The sequence below is a fragment of the Electrona antarctica genome (genome assembly GCF_951216825.1).
Source record: "Electrona antarctica genome assembly, chromosome: 5".
Lineage (NCBI taxonomy): Eukaryota > Metazoa > Chordata > Actinopteri > Myctophiformes > Myctophidae > Electrona > Electrona antarctica.
The window spans coordinates 5,362,711-5,381,921 of record NC_136810.1 but is presented as its reverse complement, the minus strand read 5'-3'; the positions used below and the strand labels follow the sequence as shown (position 1 = coordinate 5,381,921).

The 19,211-nt window shown below is 46.8% G+C and overlaps 1 protein-coding gene across 3 annotated transcripts in view; it reads left to right on the top strand.

Moving 5' to 3' along the window:
- LOC306923648 (neural-cadherin-like) overlaps positions 1–19,211 on the top strand; it is a 424,677-nt gene that overhangs the window by 399,627 nt on the left and 5,839 nt on the right. For all 3 annotated transcript variants that reach the window (XM_079501857.1, XM_079501859.1, XM_079501858.1), the window contains 2 exons: positions 3,334–3,523; positions 12,335–12,585. In XM_079501857.1, coding sequence (XP_079357983.1) covers positions 3,334–3,523; positions 12,335–12,585 — 441 coding nt within the window. The remainder of the gene's footprint in view (positions 1–3,333; positions 3,524–12,334; positions 12,586–19,211) is intronic.

Genomic DNA, 19,211 nt, shown 5'->3' with positions numbered 1-19,211 from the left:
GTAACTAAGTACAGTATACATGTACTCAAGTACTGTACTTACATTATGTTTACATTGTGGTATTGATACTTGTACTTAAATGTGAGTACTTCCTTCACCACCGATGCATTACATGTTACACCTCATCGTCCCCAAAGACTGCAGCTAACAAACCAACCAGCAGAGAGAAGAACTCTTTGCTGACAGCTTAGCCTTGGGCTGTTTGTGTGTGTGTGTGTGTGTGTGTGTGTGTGTGTGTGTGTGTGTGTGTGTGTGTGTGTGTGTGTGTGTGTGTGTGTGTGTGTGTGTGTGTGTGTGTGTGTGTGTGTGTGTGTGTGTGTGTGTGTGTGTGTGTGTGTGTGTGTGTTTTGTCTGTATATGGTTGCTGTGGAGAGATGAACCTCATATCTCCACAGAGATGAACCTCATATCTCCACAGAGAGATGAACCTCATATCTCCACAGAGATGAACCTCATATCTCCACAGAGATGAACCTCATATCTCCACAGAGATGAACCTCATATCTCCACAGAGAGATGAACCTCATATCTCCACACAGAGATGAACCTCATATCTCCACAGAGATGAACCTCATATCTCCACAGAGATGAACCTCATATCTCCACAGAGAGATGAACCTCAAGGTTCAAGGTTCAAGGTTTCTTTATTTTGTCTCCCAAGGGAGAAATTTGTCTTGGACCCCAAGGACCCGTCCTGCAGCATACAGATACAAAACAATACAGTACAATACAAAACAATACACAATACAAGACAACAAAGGCACACGGTGACCCGTACAACGTTAAAAAGAAAAGAAAACACACACCAACATACCTAGTGCAAAAGAAGAAGAACATCACCTCATAACCTTTGACCCCTACCCTGTCTGCTCTCTGCAAGGACTCTGTTAAGGAGTGTGATTGACAGAGGGACAAAGGAATGCTTGTACCTATTATATTTGCACGCATGGACCTCGTACCTCCTACCTGATGGCATTAGCCGATATTCAGGGTATAGTACATGGGAGGGGTCAGACACAATTTTCTTAACCTGTCCAATGGTGGCCTGCTCAAAAATGACCTGGGGGGTGATCGGAGGTGTAGACATACCCATGATCTTCCCTGCCATTTTGGCTAATCTAAGGATCTCAGATTTGTATTTCACAGTTAGGTTTCCAAACCAACTGGTGATACCATACCTTAGAATAGACTCTATACTAGCTCTGTAGAAAATCAGCATTATGTTTCTACTTACACCAAAAAGTCTGAGCCGACGGAGAAAGTGAAGGCGTTGGTGTACCTTTGCACACATACTTGTCACATGGGAGTGCCAGCTTATATCACAATCCATGTGCACTCCTAGATATTTATAGGAGGTGACCTGTTTGATGTCATGACCATGTATGGTGATCGTGGTGTGGTCAACTATAGACCTGGGATCCACTACAATCTCCTCAGTTTTCCTTACATTAACTTGTAAGTGATGTTCATCACACCAGGTTACAAACCTGTCCACTCCAGTTGTATGGCTACTGGTGTTACCTTCACTTGTGAGTAAACTAAGTATAACAGTGTCGTCAGAGAACTTGACTACACACTGATTGGACTGTGAGCTGACACAGTCGTTTGTGTATAAGGTAAACAAAAGGGAGGAACTAACTGTCCCCTGGGGGGCCCCTGGGGACAGTTAGTTCCTCCCTTTTATCTCCACAGAGATGAACCTCATATCTCCACAGAGAGATGAACCTCATATCTCCACAGAGAGATGAACCTCATATCTCCACAGAGAGATGAACCTCATATCTCCACAGAGATGAACCTCATATCTCCACAGAGATGAACCTCATATCTCCACAGAGAGATGAACCTCATATCTCCACAGAGAGATGAACCTCATATCTCCACAGAGAGATGAACCTCATATCTCCACAGAGAGATGAACCTCATATCTCCACAGAGAGATGAACCTCATATCTCCACAGAGAGATGAACCTCATATCTCCACAGAGAGATGAACCTCATATCTCCACAGAGAGATGAACCTCATATCTCCACAGAGAGATGAACCTCATATCTCCACAGAGAGATGAACCTCATATCTCCACAGAGAGATGAACCTCATATCTCCACAGAGAGATGAACCTCATATCTCCACAGAGAGATGAACCTCATATCTCCACAGAGAGATGAACCTCATATCTCCACAGAGATGAACCTCATATCTCCACAGAGAGATGAACCTCATATCTCCACAGAGAGATGAACCTCATATCTCCACAGAGAGATGAACCTCATATCTCCACAGAGAGATGAACCTCATATCTCCACAGAGAGATGAACCTCATATCTCCACAGAGAGATGAACCTCATATCTCCACAGAGATGAACCTCATATCTCCACAGAGAGATGAACCTCATATCTCCACAGAGAGATGAACCTCATATCTCCACAGAGAGATGAACCTCATATCTCCACAGAGAGATGAACCTCATATCTCCACAGAGAGATGAACCTCATATCTCCACAGAGAGATGAACCTCATATCTCCACAGATAGATGAACCTCATATCTCCACAGATAGATGAACCTCATATCTCCACAGAGAGATGAACCTCATATCTCCACAGAGAGATGAACCTCATATCTCCACAGAGAGATGAACCTCATATCTCCACAGAGAGATGAACCTCATATCTCCACAGAGAGATGAACCTCATATCTCCACAGAGAGATGAACCTCATATCTCCACAGAGAGATGAACCTCATATCTCCACAACGTTGTGTGTTTTCGCGTAAATTAATGCCCTACTTCAACATACCGTATTTTGCCGAATTTAAGACGACTCTGATTATAAGACTCAAGACTCATTTGTGGAAAAAGAACATTGAATGTCAAATAGTCTAGTCCCCGATTATAATATGATCCTGATATTTAGGATATTTCCATTGGGAAAAAAAACATAGTCTTTTATTCAGACAAATGGGATACTAACTACAGCGTCACACAAAACTATCAGAAGTATCAGATACACAAGCTTGTTTAGAGCTTGTAGATCTGCTAATTTAGAAAGAAAAAAAAAATTGAATCCTGATCAGTTTTTGGACATACAAGGTTTACAATTACAACCGTCAGAGACGATAATTAACGTTCTCGCCTGACTGGACGACTGGTGTCTTTATAGTCTCTCTCCCAATTAAAAGATTCACTTATCTTTTCACACCTCTCGTGTTCCTTTCTCTCTTTCTTTCTCACTCTCTCCACTACCACCCCCCCCCCCCCCCCCCCCCCCTCTCTCTCTGTCTCTCTCCTTCTCCCTCGCGCCCTCCCAAACACCACCTCATCCATCCTCAGGCTGTCTGCGTGATCTGAGGCTGAGCGGTCGCTCCGTTGTTCCTCTGGACAAGCAGCAGTCCTCCTCAGAGGGGCTTCAGGTGGTCAGCTCTCAGGGTGTTTCCCTCGGCTGCTCTTCAGAAGCCTGCAGAGAGCACCACTGCTCCCCTCCCTTCATCTGTGCCGACCTGTGGAGACACTATGAATGCAGGTAATATACTGTACCCTACAGCACCTATACACTATACACTCCAGTATGTGTAGTGTACAGTATGTACTGTATCATTCATGATGCAATGCAAGTCCTCAAGCGCCTCTTAACCACCCCCTCGATAAAGCCTCCCATTGACGGTATGGAGGCAGATGGATGTTTACAGAATCAGAGGATAAGATGTGTCATCATTCACCGCAAGCCTGAACCCGCTGAGTTTAAATGAAAACAGCTTTACTTCAGTAGAAGGTTAGGTGTGTCCGTATTGATTCACATTTGAGTGACGTGGGAACGGAACATTGTTTGAACATTTGAACAAGTTATTATTTGATTTTGGGTTTGATTTCACTGTTCACTGAACATACAATACACTGCTCACTGGTATATGAAGTCCTCTGTCTGTGTGTGTTTCCTTCTTGAATCTGTATGGTATTTGTGTGTCTACTGTTTGTTCCAGGGGTTGATATAGGTATTTATCTATCCCTTGTACGGTGGTTGGGGGCTGTTATTATTGTACCTTATTTGTCAGACTGGGACTCTGACTGGCACCCCGACGCGAGCTCGCCCCCCAAACCGCTACATAAAAAGTGGCACCCCAGTCTCAAAGCACTGGAAAATCAAACAAACAAAACGTGTGCACACAAAATAAAATACCAATGAACCCACAATCCCTGGCTTGGTCTAAAAGGAAAACACACTGGAGGACAACAGTTTATTCAACAAACAAACAAACGACCAAACAAACAAAACAGAGCCCTGTAAAACAAACCAATAAATAATCATTTCAACCAAAAACCAGGAGACAAGGTCAAACAAAATGGAGGACATGGTGCAAAGAATGCTTGTTTCTCTGGATGACATCAGTAGTGGAAGCGGATGAGTCTGGTGATGAACACGCAGCGCCCCCTGGTGGCAGTGAAGGAGAGGGGTTGATTCAGTCACCTCCTGGAGAGCAGACTTTATCTCCTGGAGAACAGGCCCCAGCCTTGCTCACAAACCGGTCTGTTGTAGATATGGATCTGATTGTGGAGGAACCTCTCGCTGCCCCAATACAGCCACTAAGCCAATATGATCAGTTCAAAAACAGCTTCAATACTCTGGAAAAAGGTCAAAATAAAATCAGGGACGCACTGTATAACATGAAAATGGAGCAACACATTACTGTGCAGCAAATGAATGACACCTTGTCTGCTCTAAAAGATAATTTAAGGAAGAGACAGGAACAAGGGGAGCAACAAATAAAAGATCACATTAAACAGCATGCAGAATATCTCAGGACGCAATTGGTGGACACCATCAAGTGGAGGCTTCACCAGTACCAGGTGGAAGTGCTCAAGGATGTCCACAAAGTCATGACTCCAATGGCCGAGACAGTCACTCACCTGCAACAGGACATGACAACATGTCATGGTTTATTGAGCAGTATGGCGGAGGAGGTTACCAACATTAAACAACACACCCTCCAAACTTCACAGCCCTCTATACCACCACCAGTAGGACAAAGCACCGCTATTCCATTGCTGCATCCTTCTGTCTCCCTACCTTCATCAGGGCCCAAGGACGACGCCCGACTGCATTCCACGCCACTCATGGTTCAGAGCCATTCCCAGCGCACATGAGCTCTCCTATCCAGGGGGGCTTGGGGGGAAGAGTGATGAAGAGCCCAATCCGATTACAATTCCCTTGTTTTGGTAGGATGGAAGATGACACGGATCCTCTCACCTACCTGGAACAGTGTCGTGATTATCTGGCCTTGAACCCACTTTCTGATGAAGAGCTGCTGGCCACCCTGCGCAACGTTCTGTTCGGCACAGCCCGGGACTGGTGGGACGTGGTCAGGCGGGAGACCTCGACATGGAGAGAGTTTGAACAGGTTTTCCTGTCAGCATTCCTCTCTGAGGACTATATGGATGAGCTGGAAGAACGGATCAGGACAAGAGTGCAGGGAGATGGAGAAAGCATCCGAGACTTTGCTTACATGTTCAGAGCGCTCTGCCGGCGGTGGAACCCGGATATTACAGAGGGAAAAGTTATCCAGCTCATATTGAAAAGCATTCACCCGTCACTGGCGAGTCAGCTGAGAAGCAGTGGGGTCAAGACTGTGGATGCTCTGGTGAGGCTGGGACAGCAACTGGAGAAGGACAAGGAGAAGCAGCTACACCAGGAGGCCACCAGGAAACACGTCCCTGCAACAAACAAGCCGCAAACTGCAGTGACTACACCCACCACCGCCCCACAAACATCGTCCTCGGCTGCTCAAACATACTGCTGGCGATGTAAGGGATCACATTCACCCCACAATTGCCCAAACTTTGTGTCCAATAAAGGGAAGAACCCAAAGTCCACTGACCAACCGCCATCTTCGTCTGCACCATCCACCAGCAGCAATCCCATAATGCATGCGGTGACACATCAACGGCCACCACAGCAGGTTTTCCCCTTTAACTCCAGACCTTTCCCCCGCCAGCTGGCTGTCCCCATTACCCTTGGTGCTGTGAGGGTCAGGGCTATGGTGGATTCCGGATCTTCCTATACACTTCTCAGTGAAGAGCTATGGGGGGCCATTAAAAAGAAGGACGTGGAATTACAACCCTGGGAGGGAAAGCCCCTGTATCTGGCAGATGGAGGAGAAAGATGGCCATTGGGATGGCAGGATGTGGTGGTAGACCTACATAACCATACCTGCACACTTCCGGTGGTAGTACTTTCATCACAAAGCCTGGCCTTCCCTGCAGTTCTTGGTCTGGACTATCTGAGCCTAAGTGGCCTACAGATGGATGTTGGCCAGAATTCCTACTGGTTCAGGAACAAGAGGGAGGAAAAACTCTACAGTTTTGAAAAGGAGACAGAGTTCCTCACTGAATCGGAGAAAAAGGACCAGGTGTCTTTTTACACGGCCATTGATCCACGCAGGACCACACGGGTCACTCCCCCCTCCCGGGACGCCGAGCTGTGGGAGAAGGCAGTGAAGGAAGCGGAATTGGATGGGGATGGCAAAAAGCAGTTGTTCAAACTCCTACAGAGCAATGCTGATGTGTGCACCTCTACACTGGGCCAAACAAATGTGCTCAAACACAAAATCTTCCTTACACAGGAGATGCCACTCAAACAGAAGTCTTACCGGGTCTCCCCTGCGAAAATGAAGGTGATGAAGGAGCTAGTCGAGGAGATGCTAGCAGCCGACATCATTGAACCCTCCTCTTCAGCTTGGGCGTCTCCGGTGGTCCTCATCCCTAAAAAAGATGGGAAAATCAGGTTTTGTGTGAATTATATCAAGCTCAACGCAGTGTCACAAACCGATGCTTACCCTCTCCCCACCATACAGGAGATCTTGGACTCACTGGCAGGCTCGGTGGTGTTCTCCACCATCGACCTTCAAAGTGGCTACTGGCAGTGCCTCATGGATGAGTGCAGCAAGGACAAAACCGCCTTCACCTGTCCCTTTGGCCTGTATGAGTTTAAAGTGATGCCCTTCGGCCTCAAAAATGCGCCAGCAACATTTCAGAGATTGATGGAACTCACCTTAGGAGAGCTGAAAGGCAATATTTGCTTTGTATATCTGGATGACATAATTGTCTACTCACCCTCTTGGGAACAGCACTTCTGTGACCTTCAGAGGGTGTTTCAGAAGCTCAGGGAGGCGAGGTTGACCGTCAGCATGAAGAAATGCAACTTCTTCCAAACGTCCCTCAAGTTTCTGGGTCACTGGGTCTCTGCGGCAGGAATTCAGGTGGACCCCGACAAAACCAAGGCTGTGGACGAGTTCCCTGTGCCAACTAACATCAAGGGTGTTCAGCGGTTCCTGGGTATGTCGGGCTGGTACCATCGCTACGTCCCAAACTTCTCTCAGGTGGCAGAACCCCTGAACGCTTTGAAACGCAAAGGCGTTAAGTTCAAGTGGAGTCCTCAGTGCCAAGCGGCTTTCGACCACTTGCGAGAGTGTCTGGTCTCCCCACCCATCCTAGGCCATCCCAACTTTGACCTCCCTTTTGTCGTCTATACCGATGCCAGCGACGTCGGCCTTGGAGCGGTGCTGGCTCAAAAAACTGGGCTTGGCACGGAAGAGGTTCTGGCATACGGCAGCAGGAGTCTGAACAAGGCAGAGCGCAATTATTCTGCCACGGAAAAGGAGTGCTTGGCGGTGGTGTGGGCTCTGGAAAGGTGGCGTTACTACCTGGACGGAAGGGTCTTCACGGTGGTCACAGACCATGCAGCTTTGCTGTGGGTGCTCAAGAGTCAGAGGCCCAATGCACGGCTCACTCGGTGGGCTCTCCGGTTGCAGGAGTTCACTTTCATCGTGGAATATAGGAAAGGAAAGTACAACATCGTTCCTGATGCCTTATCCAGAGCTCCATACGATTTCACCCCAACCACCAGCTTGCCACCTGCCGGTGCCACCCTGCTGTCAGTCAAGGCGGAGGGGGGAAAGGAGTTGCCCATCTCGGATGAGCAAATTTGGAGAGCGCAACAGGAGGATGCAGACTGCCAGCGGCTGTATCAGGCTGTGATGGATGAGGGAGAAGTCACTTTATCAGAGACCGCAAGGTACACCATATTGGAAGACAAAGTGTATCGAGTGTTACAACTGCCACATAAAACCATTTATCAAGTCTTCATTCCTGAGAGTCTCCGCCCACAGCTGTTTCAGCTGATCCACGAGGACCCACTGGCTGGACACCTTGGCAGGTACAAGACCTACAAGAGGTTGCTAGGCCTGGTCTACTGGCCACGAATGAGCCTGGATGTAAAAACATATGTACAGAATTGTCAAGTGTGTCAACGCTACAAACCTGAGAGCCGCAAGGTCGCTGGGAAGCTGCAGCAGACGGTCGTGAACCACCCCTGGGAGATGCTGGGTGTGGACTTGATGGGTCCCTTTGCTAGGAGTTCCAAAGGAAATGTCTACCTGTTGGTATTTGTTGATTACTACACCCGTTGGGTCGAATTATTTCCCCTTCGCAAAGCCACAGCAGAGACGGTATCCCGAACCCTCACTCAGGAAATACTCACCAGATGGGGGGTCCCCAACTACATTTTGTCTGACCAGGGATGCCAGTTTGTCTCCTCCTTGTTCAGAGCCACCTGTGACAAATGGAGCCTGAAACCCAAGAAAACCTCAGCCTACCACCCACAAACCAACATGACAGAGAGAGTGAACCGGACCTTGAAACAAATGATCGCCTCCTATGTAGGGGAGAATCACAAGCTCTGGGACAAACACCTACCCGAATTCCGGTTTGCTCTCAACTCGGCAGTCCACGAATCCACCGGGGTCACCCCAGTGGAACTGAACCTCGGGCGAACCCTCCGCGGACCTGCCGATGTCCTGCTCCAACCCAGGGGGGCGGCACCTGACTCTTCAACCTACAAAACAATAACCAAACTTCAGGATCTCACCACATTTGCACAGGAAAACCTCACAAAAAGCAGAATCAGACAAAAAAGGAATTATGACAAAAATCACAGAGACCAGCAGTTTCAGGAAAGAGACCGGGTATGGCTTCGATCCCATCCACTATCCAAGGCAGAGAAAGCCTTTGCCGCCAAGTTGGCTCCCAAGTGGCTAGGGCCATACCGCGTTGTGGCTCAGGTGGGCCCGGTCAACTTTGACGTTGTCCTGGAGGACAGTGGGGAAAATAGGAAGGTGGTGCATGTGGCACGCTTGAAGCCCTGTTACCCCACTGCTCAGGAAGTGGATAAGCTGGAGAGAGAGAAGGTCATGGCCATATTCAATGAGGAGAGTGACGACGAGGACTTTTTGGGATTCCCTACTAGGCCCACTGCCTCGACCACCAAACTTTCCTCTGCGCTAGTTCCCACTGCTCAGGAAGTGGATAAGCTGGAGAGAGAGAAGGTCATGGCCATATTCAACGAGGAGAGTGACGACGAGGACTTTTTGGGATTCCCTACTAGCCCAACTGCCTCGTCCACAAAACTTGCCTCTGCGCTATTTCCTACTGCCCCAGAGGGGGATATGTTGGGGAGAAAACGGCTCCGGGAGATCTTTGAAGAGGAAACGGACAATGAATCGTTCCCCGGCTTCCCGTCCAGTCCCCATGCCTCGGAAAAAGCCTTTTCACCAGCTGAAGGTTCGGACAGTGAGGACGCAGACGGCGGAGGAGGAAATCAAGCTCAAATCCTTTGTAGCTTTTCTCCAAGGGGGGGGAAGTGTGGCGCTCTGCGCCTTTAACACTCTCCTACGTCACGTGCCTGTGCGCGATGAGAATGAATGGATGGAACGGGAGCGCGCTTGTGAGAGTTTTGGCTGTTGACACTGACAGCTGTCAACTCGGCTGTCCGCTGGACGTGTTCGTGTTCGTGGCTTGTGAGAGACAATCAGGCGTAGTTTGTAGCCGCAGGAGTGACGGGTTAACACCACACCATCCCCGAAGTGTGTGAGGGTTGTGTCCCCGACGGAGCGTGGCTGCTCGACCGACGCCCGGTTTCCGCTGGCGACGTGGACAACACCGTGCGGATTAACCTGGAGGGTTCGATGAGGAAACGCTAATCGTCATCAACTGTCAGTAAGGGACCGTGACAGCGCTCTGACCGTGACAGACTGACTCGTTCTTTTCTTTGTGTGGGGGAACGTTCTTAAACTGTCTGATATTGGGGCTGCATGCCGGAACATTATGGCTGCGCCGTATAACGTTTTTGGCTGGGGACCCCCAGAATTGCTTTGGCCATGTCTCGCGACCCCCGGCATTGTCTCGGTGTGTATACTGTACCCCAGACGCAGGTCCACCCACCATCTGTGTGTTGTTATTCTTATAGGGCCTTGGACTTTGATCCTCTCTACCAAATGTGGTACTGTAGCGGTCTATGAGAGAACAATACTTGAATGGGAACTGCATGTCACATCTTCCTATAGACATTATGCACATTGGAAAATGTAATGCACTTTTTTTTATTCTTTATTTACCCAGGGAAGTAGCTGAGCACAGGTGCTCATTTTCAGCAACGCCCTGCACATAGAAACACACAGACAGACACACACACACGCACACACATTAAAACCTGGGAGCTGACCAGTACAACCACAGTCTTATACTGTTGGCCACTAAGCAGCTCCAGGGGGAGCAGTTGGGGGTCCAGTGCCTTGCTCAAGGGCACTTCAGCGATGTTGGGTGAGTGATGACAATCACTTCCCCACCCAGATTTTTCCTGCCCGCCCGGGGAATCGAACCGGCAACCTTTCGGCAACAAGGGCGCTCCTCTAATCCTTAGGCCACCGCTGCTAATATAACTAACGTATGATACAAACATATGATTCCCATTGAAGAATCTGACGAGTGTGTGCTGCGAAAACTGGGAGGACTTGCGTGTCAAACCTTTGTGGATAGCCGGATACTATACTAATATAAATAGATGCTAAATTACCAACGAACAATAATATTTGGACTTACATCATGTCCAAAACTGTGTAGCCAATATAGGTTCTACCAAAGGTCAACAACATCATGTTAGTCCTGTTACAATCTGTGTGATAATGCATACAGTACAGTAGGCTACATGCCACATTATTGCGAATGCACTGAGCGATTACTATGTAACCCAGGCAGATCTGTATGTCTGTCTGTCTGTCTGTCTGTCTGTCTGTCTGTCTGTCTGTCTGTCTGTCTGTCTGTCTGTCTGTCTGCCTGCCTGCCTGTCTGCCTGCCTGCCTGCCTGCCTGCCTGCCACCCGCCCGCCCGCCACCAGAGGGAGGCTGTATCACACACAAAAAAACACGCACGCACGCACGCACACACACACACACACACACACACACACACACACACACAGTACTAGAAAACTTTAAAAATATATAAAAATAAAATAATAAAATAAAAATAATAAAACTTAAAAAAAGGAAACTTAAAAAATAATAATAAAAGGACGGATTTTATTCTAATTGTTGTTATTGCAATTTACGAGCTGCGTTTGCTTCCCGCGTCCGCGCGTCTCACTTGTAGTGTCATACAGTACAGTATAGGCTACAGGCCACATTATAATGTCACTGCTACTGTACCTCTTCAAACTCCACAGGATCGCTGCGTATTTTGTCCTCCCTGACTGAGATGTAAGACTCTGCGTCTTCTCTCAGCATAGAGCCATGTTCACATTCTGTGGCCACAGCACAGCCTGAGGGTTGAGTTCTGTAGAGAAGAAGCACCAACCAAGGTGTGAATGATTGAGGAGAGAGGGAGAGAGAGAGAGAGAGAGAGAGATGGGGGGCCTACATGTATGCACTCAAGTGCCTTTGAAATCAGTTCTGTGCCAGTGGCACGGCCATTCTATGTTTCTTTTTCCACTTTTATGTCCCAGTGTGACGGCCCCAAGAAGTGACATATTTGATGTAAGTGGTATAACCACTTCCACTGCAGGTTGGAAGTTCCAACCTGCAGTCCCTCTTCTGGCAAAAGTCTATTTTCTTTATTTTTTTATCTCAAACTTTCAACATCCATCATCTTCATCTTCAACCGCATATCCGTAGTCGGGTCGCTGGGGCAACAGCTCCACCAGAGAGCTCCAGACTTCCCTCTCCAGAGTAACATTAGTGCCCTCCTCCTCCTGGGGGATCCCGAGACGTTCCAAGGCCAGTGAGTCAATGTCTTTCCTCCAACTGTGCCTTGGTCTGCCCCGGGGTCTCCTCCCAGATTCCACAATCTTCAATCGACAAACTTTTCAAAAAATAGCAACAATAGCAGAGAATAAAATAAGCCTTAAGTGGTTCAACACAAAGGGTTTACTAATGTTTGTTGTCTCCACTCCGCTTCATTAGCTTTCTGTTTTCATACTAACTGCATCTCTCTGCTCTGTTTGCTACAGGTGTCCCCCAGGCCATTTGACCAAAGAGACCCCGTCAGGCAAGGTGTGCGTGTACACGCTGTGCGTCAGCAGACCGTGCCGCCACGGCACGTGCGTGGCACACTCGCCCGCCAGGTACACGTGTCGCTGCGGCGAGGGCTACCGGGGACGCCACTGCGAGGTGACGCTGGCCATGTTTCATAACGAGGACGGAGGCAGCCTCAGCATCAGCTCCATGTTTGCCATCAGCATCTGCGTGATGGCCTTCCTAGGTAGCTATGTGGACTATGTCCTCTTCTACTTGTGGTGACCACGTTCACAGCCCTCTGGCCATCTGCGTGATGGCCTTCCTAGGTAGCTATGTGGACTATGTCCTCTTCTACTTGTGGTGACCACGTTCACAGCCCTGCTCCTTTCAACTCTCGCTCAAAGTCTGCATGTGGTTTTTTTTCTATCCCCCTGCCGCTGCATGCATGCGTGTTACTTTTTATTTTAAACCCTTTTGTTTCTCTATGTGATGTTTCTGATTTATTTTTTTAATTTTTCACTCTCTGTCTCCAGGCATCTCTTCTTTGTTTTTTTTTGTTTTTTTTAATTACATTAGGTATTCTATCCTTTTGTCTGCATCACGCGTGGTCGGCGTGTGAAATGCTTTAACCCATTTTGGGCGGGAACCCCTTTTGGTGTTAGCATTATTTATGTTATGCTTTAGCTATTGAAAAATAGCAGATCTACAAGCTCATAGCACGCCACCGAGTGGCGCGCTACGAGCTTGTAGGTCGGCTATTTTTGAAAAATCAAAGAACCACTGACATAGAAACATAGCTTTTTCAGAAAACTGTCAGGATGTAGAAGACATTTTTTAGAATCTGATCTCAGGTCAAAATGTTTTAATGATCCCTCGCCCTGTGCCAGCTGGGTGGGGCTCCAGCCACAGGGCGTCGGGGTACGGTCTCTCTAGCCCTGTTTCATGTGGTAACAAGGAAGCGGCCAGAAGGGAAGCTTGTATGTGATTCACTAGGCAGGTTGTAACATTCCCCAGGAGCCACGTTGACTTCTTTATACCATCCTTTATATTTCTTAATCGCCCCTGCAGCGTTCCCCTACTGTCACATGTTCCGTTGTGACTTGGCTTCACACGTCATTTCGTCGCCACAGCCTTAATTCACTGTGTTCCGACATGTTTTATATGTTTTATATGTTTTATATATGCCACAGTCTGCTGACTTCACACCCCTAGTGTCTGTCTTTTGTCTTTCCATATAAATATCCATGGCATACTGTATACAGTATACAGTTTTTGGCCTCAGCCAACCTGAATGTGTCGGTATCGCTGCTGACGCAGCGACACACACACACCTCCACACACACACCCCAACATGTGTGTGTGTGCGTGTGTGTGTGTGTGTGTGTGTGTGTGTACTGTACATGTACTGTATGTTTGCGTCTGGTAAAGTCTGAAGCTCCCCACCTCCCACCTGGACTCATACTAGCCTTTATGAGTCTCTCTGTCACAGCCAGGCAAGGCTTATAAAACGCTTGGGCGATTCAATACTGCTCTGTCCCTGCCTCCATAACTGACTCAACATTCCCCCCGGGTGTGTGGCTAGTATTGCGACATCAGTTATTCTGACAGTTCGGGTCCCTGAGTGAAACTGATAAAGCGGTCTTCAATATTTGATAATGAATTCAAAGATGATGAAGTTGTGGCTTCGGCATCATTCATGAAAATCCAAGTGTCGTCGCATGCAAAATAAAAGAAGGCCACAGTCACCCGAGGTGCCGTACTGGTCGGCCCACCGTCGCTGATGAGGCGGTATATATTCATATTCAAGGCTCAAACTTTTCACCTTTACGAAGAGTCACCAACTAATCTATTATATTCAATAATTCGGATTGGAATAGAGGCCTTTGCAGACTGTTATTACATTTTCACAGCTCATAAAATAGCTTCCCTCCAACGTGTAACAAGGTGGAGTACGGTACTTTACAAACCATAACTTTGATGTGATGAATGGCTGTCCCTGGAACTAACATCACTCCGTCTGTGGATTCTAATGAACAGTCAATTATTTATTTATCGTTGTTGTGATGAGATATCATTTTGTTCTACTATTAATACACTCTCGGTCTCTCTCTCTCTCTCTCTTGCACCCTCTCATATGCACGCACGCACGCACGCACGCACGCACGCACGCACACACACACACACACACACAATGCATTGTGCAGGACTGCCGGCTGGGCGCTAAATTAAAATGGGACTCGCACTCGGGCTCAGCCTCCATTAAAAGTTAAAATGATCATCCATTATTGAGTTTTACACAAGCCATCACAGAGCGGCCAGATTGTGCCAGTTCAGCAGGAGATGACGTGTGAGTGTGATGTGTGACCATGCTTCATTAGTCCTCTTGAATGTGTCTGAAGGGTCACACATGTGTATTATGACATTGGATTGTGATATTAATTTTCCAATGACTGGAGTATAGGGGGAATATATTTGTATTTTTGTACACATTCATTTGATCATTTGAAGTGCCTAGTTTGTTTTGCTCCGGAAAAAAGGAGGATAAATAAATCACGTCTCCCTGTCTCTCATCATTCCGTTTCCTTGTCTTTGTTCTTCCCGACACCTCTCAATATTTCATGACATTTCTTTCCTGACATTTCTTTCCTGACTTTTCACTCTCACCAATCTTGCTTTACCGTTGCAATTAACCTCCGCTTAATGCTAATGTAACTTTCTCCCAAAGCTGTTCTGAAAGCTATTCCCTGTGTGTCCATTCACAATGCATTCACAGTCTGTTCCCTCCCGGGCTTTCTAAACCCATAATACACAGTGTTGTAACTAACGCCTTTACATCACGTTACGTTACCTAACGGCGCTACTTTTTGCAGTAACTTGTAACGGAGGCTTTACATTTCCCTATTCCATAACGGCCTTATAGTTATTGTCCGAGCGTTACCCGCGTTATAGCGTTATTATGTCAACGTATGATCCAAGTGAAAAGTTTCCCCATACAGCGCCGTGAGTCTGTCATACAGGCTCTGTGCTGACTGCTGCTGAGAGCTCTCTGTGTTGTACTGTGTTGACAGTTTCGTTTGTGCTCTCATACTAGCCTCTGAGCCCACATGGCTACGCACCCTAACATGAACAAAGCATGTCGCAGAAGAGGTCATTGATTGGCTAACGTAGGGCCAGATTTCAGGGTAAGCCAATCAGAGACAGTCTGACAGAGTAGGGCGGGTCTTACTCGTATGTACTCATATGTAAACACAGACAGACACACACACCCTTGTAACGCATACACAGAAAAGGCCGGTTGAACGAACATTATTACCACACGCTACGACAGCGAGATCGGATGCTTTGTGGGTTGGAAATACAAGCATTATTTGAGTACTTGCGGGTAAAGGAAATGTTTTAACATGCCATGGAGTGTCCCCGCTGTGTGTGATTCCCCGCACTTCCTTTATTATTATTGCTGCTGCATCCCTCCAGGAGGGACCCTCCTGCGCTAGCCAGCATTAGCTAGTGGGCGCCGCAGCACAGTGCCTGACGTTAGCCGTGCGTTAGCCTTGCACACCGTTGCATGCTAACAGATCCCCGCGGGAACGTGGCCACCTCCCCGGGCACAGATATATATAAACTATCTATGGGCACAGTGATAGGGCTGCCCTCTCCCCCCCTGACAAACATCGAGGTGAAAATGCTAATTATGTGGCGGACAGAAAGCATTGTCCACAGCCAAGAAGAGCAATGCAAATCTAAGAAAGCATCTTAAATCAGTCCATGAGCTAGGCTGCCTCATATCACCGTAAAGTAAAGTAAAGTAACAGACAAAGATCGATTTTAAATCGCCACAGAGGCATGTCACCAAGAGTCAACTTGACAAAATGATTGCCAGGTATTTTGTTGAGGAAATGCTTCCCCTCTCAACGGTGGTCTGTTCCTTTCAGAGCACTGGTCAGCAAAATACCAGTGAAAGCAGGGCCAGCATGTGCAGAAATACATTTTCCAAATACCTGAACAGTGAATATTCTAAAATGGAAGATGAGCTCAAAAATACATTTGATGAATTAGAATATCTCTCTACCACTGCAGATATATGGACTCATTTTTTATTTGATTATTATTATTTTTTTCATATTGCAAATTTGTTTTGAAGGCAAGTTGAGGCTACAATAAAGATGCCTGTCAAACTTTCTGAACATGTTTTATTGTTCCACTAAATTTCATAATGTTAGGAGGGAGTTGTCTTTTCTCTTACTGTGCGACAGAACAAAAAACCTTCTTTTAAATCGTTTTTTATATTATTATTTTTTAAAGTAAAGTAAAGTAACTTTAAAAGTTACTTTCATAAAGTAAAGTAAAGTAAAGTAAAGTAACTTATCTAAAAAAAGTTACTTTTTTAGATAAGTAACTATAACTATAACTCTTTACTTTTTAAAAGTAACTTGAACAACACTGATAATACATACCCTGTTCATCCTGGCGGGTAGAAGAGCTGGAAGGTGGCAGCGTTATGGATTGATGAATGAGTGCAATGTTTGTTCTCCAACCATGAGTGATATTGATCTAATATCCAGCTGCACACGCAACACCAGCCAACAGCTGCTGCAGGCGCTAGAGTGCACAGTTTATACACAGTAAAAAAGGGAGTGTTAATCTAACTCCCGAGAGTGCACAAATTTAACCAAATGGACCCTTACGGGTTAATTTTGGTTACATAGGTAGGCTACTCTCTGAGTTAGATAACCATGGCTTATATGAGGTGAGCTGCGTGCCATAAGTGTGAATGCTTCTGAGACGTTGTGAACTTGTTGTGTGCTTATGTGTATTGGAATTGTAGTGGTGCACAACCTTGTTTTAAGCTGTGGACCACTAGCCTATATTTGAACAATCCTGAAGTACTGGATCTTTTGTATACAATTATTTTAAAACATTGTTGGTTTTTCCTGGCCAGGTACAATGCCAGGCCAGGCCAGCAATGTGTCCATCTGTGTCCATGAGACAAGACTTTTAAACTCCCAAGGGCAGTATTATGCGTGTCTTACCAGGTCTTATTACTTAACTTAAGACCTGGAGGCGTGGTCAATGCTGTTTCGCCACTCAGAATAGCCAAATACTTAAGACACGCATAATACTGCCCCAAGTCTCTTAACCCCTAATTGCTCCCTGAGCGCCCACTGCTCCCCGTAGTTATAGAATTTCATGTATGTGCAAATATACTGTGACAAAAAAACACCCCAAGGACTGGGGACTATTGTATTATATCTATCTAGCCTGGAATCAATACCATTGTTGGGTTTATGATCCGGTCGGAGCGGAAATAACGTTACGTCATCAGTCAGCCAGAACTAACAAATTGATTGATTGATTGATTGATTGATTGATTGATTGATTGATTGAAGGATTGATTGAAGGATTGATTGAAGGATTTATTAACAGATTGGAGAATTAGTACATGCAGCAAATGACCGGAACCTCCGGTGCCGTGCACCTCCAAAATGATTCCCCTATAGTTTATAGTTTAAAATGTAGTTTGGTATAATCATTGTGTTTCTTTTGGTATATGATAATCGTTTGGTACAGTATGTACAGCATGCTTTTATTCTAAGAGAGGATTGTGTGCACAGTATGAATATTTACCTGTTGAAGACAGTTAATGTTAAAAACGTTGCAGATCCTTTTTCTCCATCTTTTATTCTAAACTCAACTCAAGACTAAACGAATTTGTGGAACAAAATCAATGCGACGCCAACCAGAACCAACCAACCGGAACACGATTGTCTTTTTCCTTTTCTCCAAACTGATTCACACGGGCCAGTTTTTATAGAATGACTACAAGGCTTTTCCTCCGCGGTGGAAAAGCCTGGTGACACGAGGTTAAGGTGTTTCTAAATCCCAGCTATACGCCTCTCTCTCTGCACTGTGTATGGAGCTATAGAGATGTCTGTGTTTGACAGGAGCTCAGGAGGTGCACGGCGTCATGGGCAGAGGTGAGTGGAGGCACACAGCGCACAGTATAGCACGTAATCCTGGAGGCGGGCGAGAGGGCCGGCCCACTGCTGACCTCTGGCACTGGCACCCTCATCCACATTCTAACCTATTCTATTTCCTCTGAGTCGCTACCGTGGTGCGAACGGGTTCAGGTCAGCTGATCAGATCAATACAATACTCTGTCTCGACCCCGTGCTGACGAGGCCAGAGGAAAGGTTTGAGTCTCACTCTCCTCTCTGCCAAAGCCTCGGTTATACTTACAGTCTAGTTCCGTGCCAGTGTGTCGTGCTCAGTAAATAGCAGATCTACAGAACATCTGCATCTGTACATCTGCTATTTACGGCAAGCAGCACCAGCATGCAACTAATAAGTATAAATCAGGCTTAACCCATTTTGACCTGAGATCAGATTCTAAAATTGTCTTCTACATCCTGACAGTTTTCTGAAAAAGCTATGTTTCTATGTCAGTGGTTCTTCGATTTTTCAAAAATAGCAGACCTACAAGCTCGTAGCGTGCCACTCGGTGGCGCGCTATGAGCTTGTAGATCTGCTATTTTTCAATAGCTAAAGCATAACATAATGCTAACACCAGAATGGGTTAAGAGAGGACAGCGTAGAATTAAAAAGTGTCTAACATTAGTAAACAGCAGTTATTGTGCAGCGTTCCTCAGGCGTAAATAGACATTATTGTATCATCCCAGCAGGGTGCCCATTGGACAGAGAAGGGGATTCCCAGCAGGGTGCCCATTGGACAGAGAAGGGGGTTCCCAGCAGGGTGCCCATTGGACAGAGCATCCCAGCAGGGTGCCCATTGGACAGAGAAGGGGGTTCCCAGCATGCCTCAGCAGGGTGCCCATTGGACAGAGAAGGGGGTTCCCAGCAGGGTGCCCATTG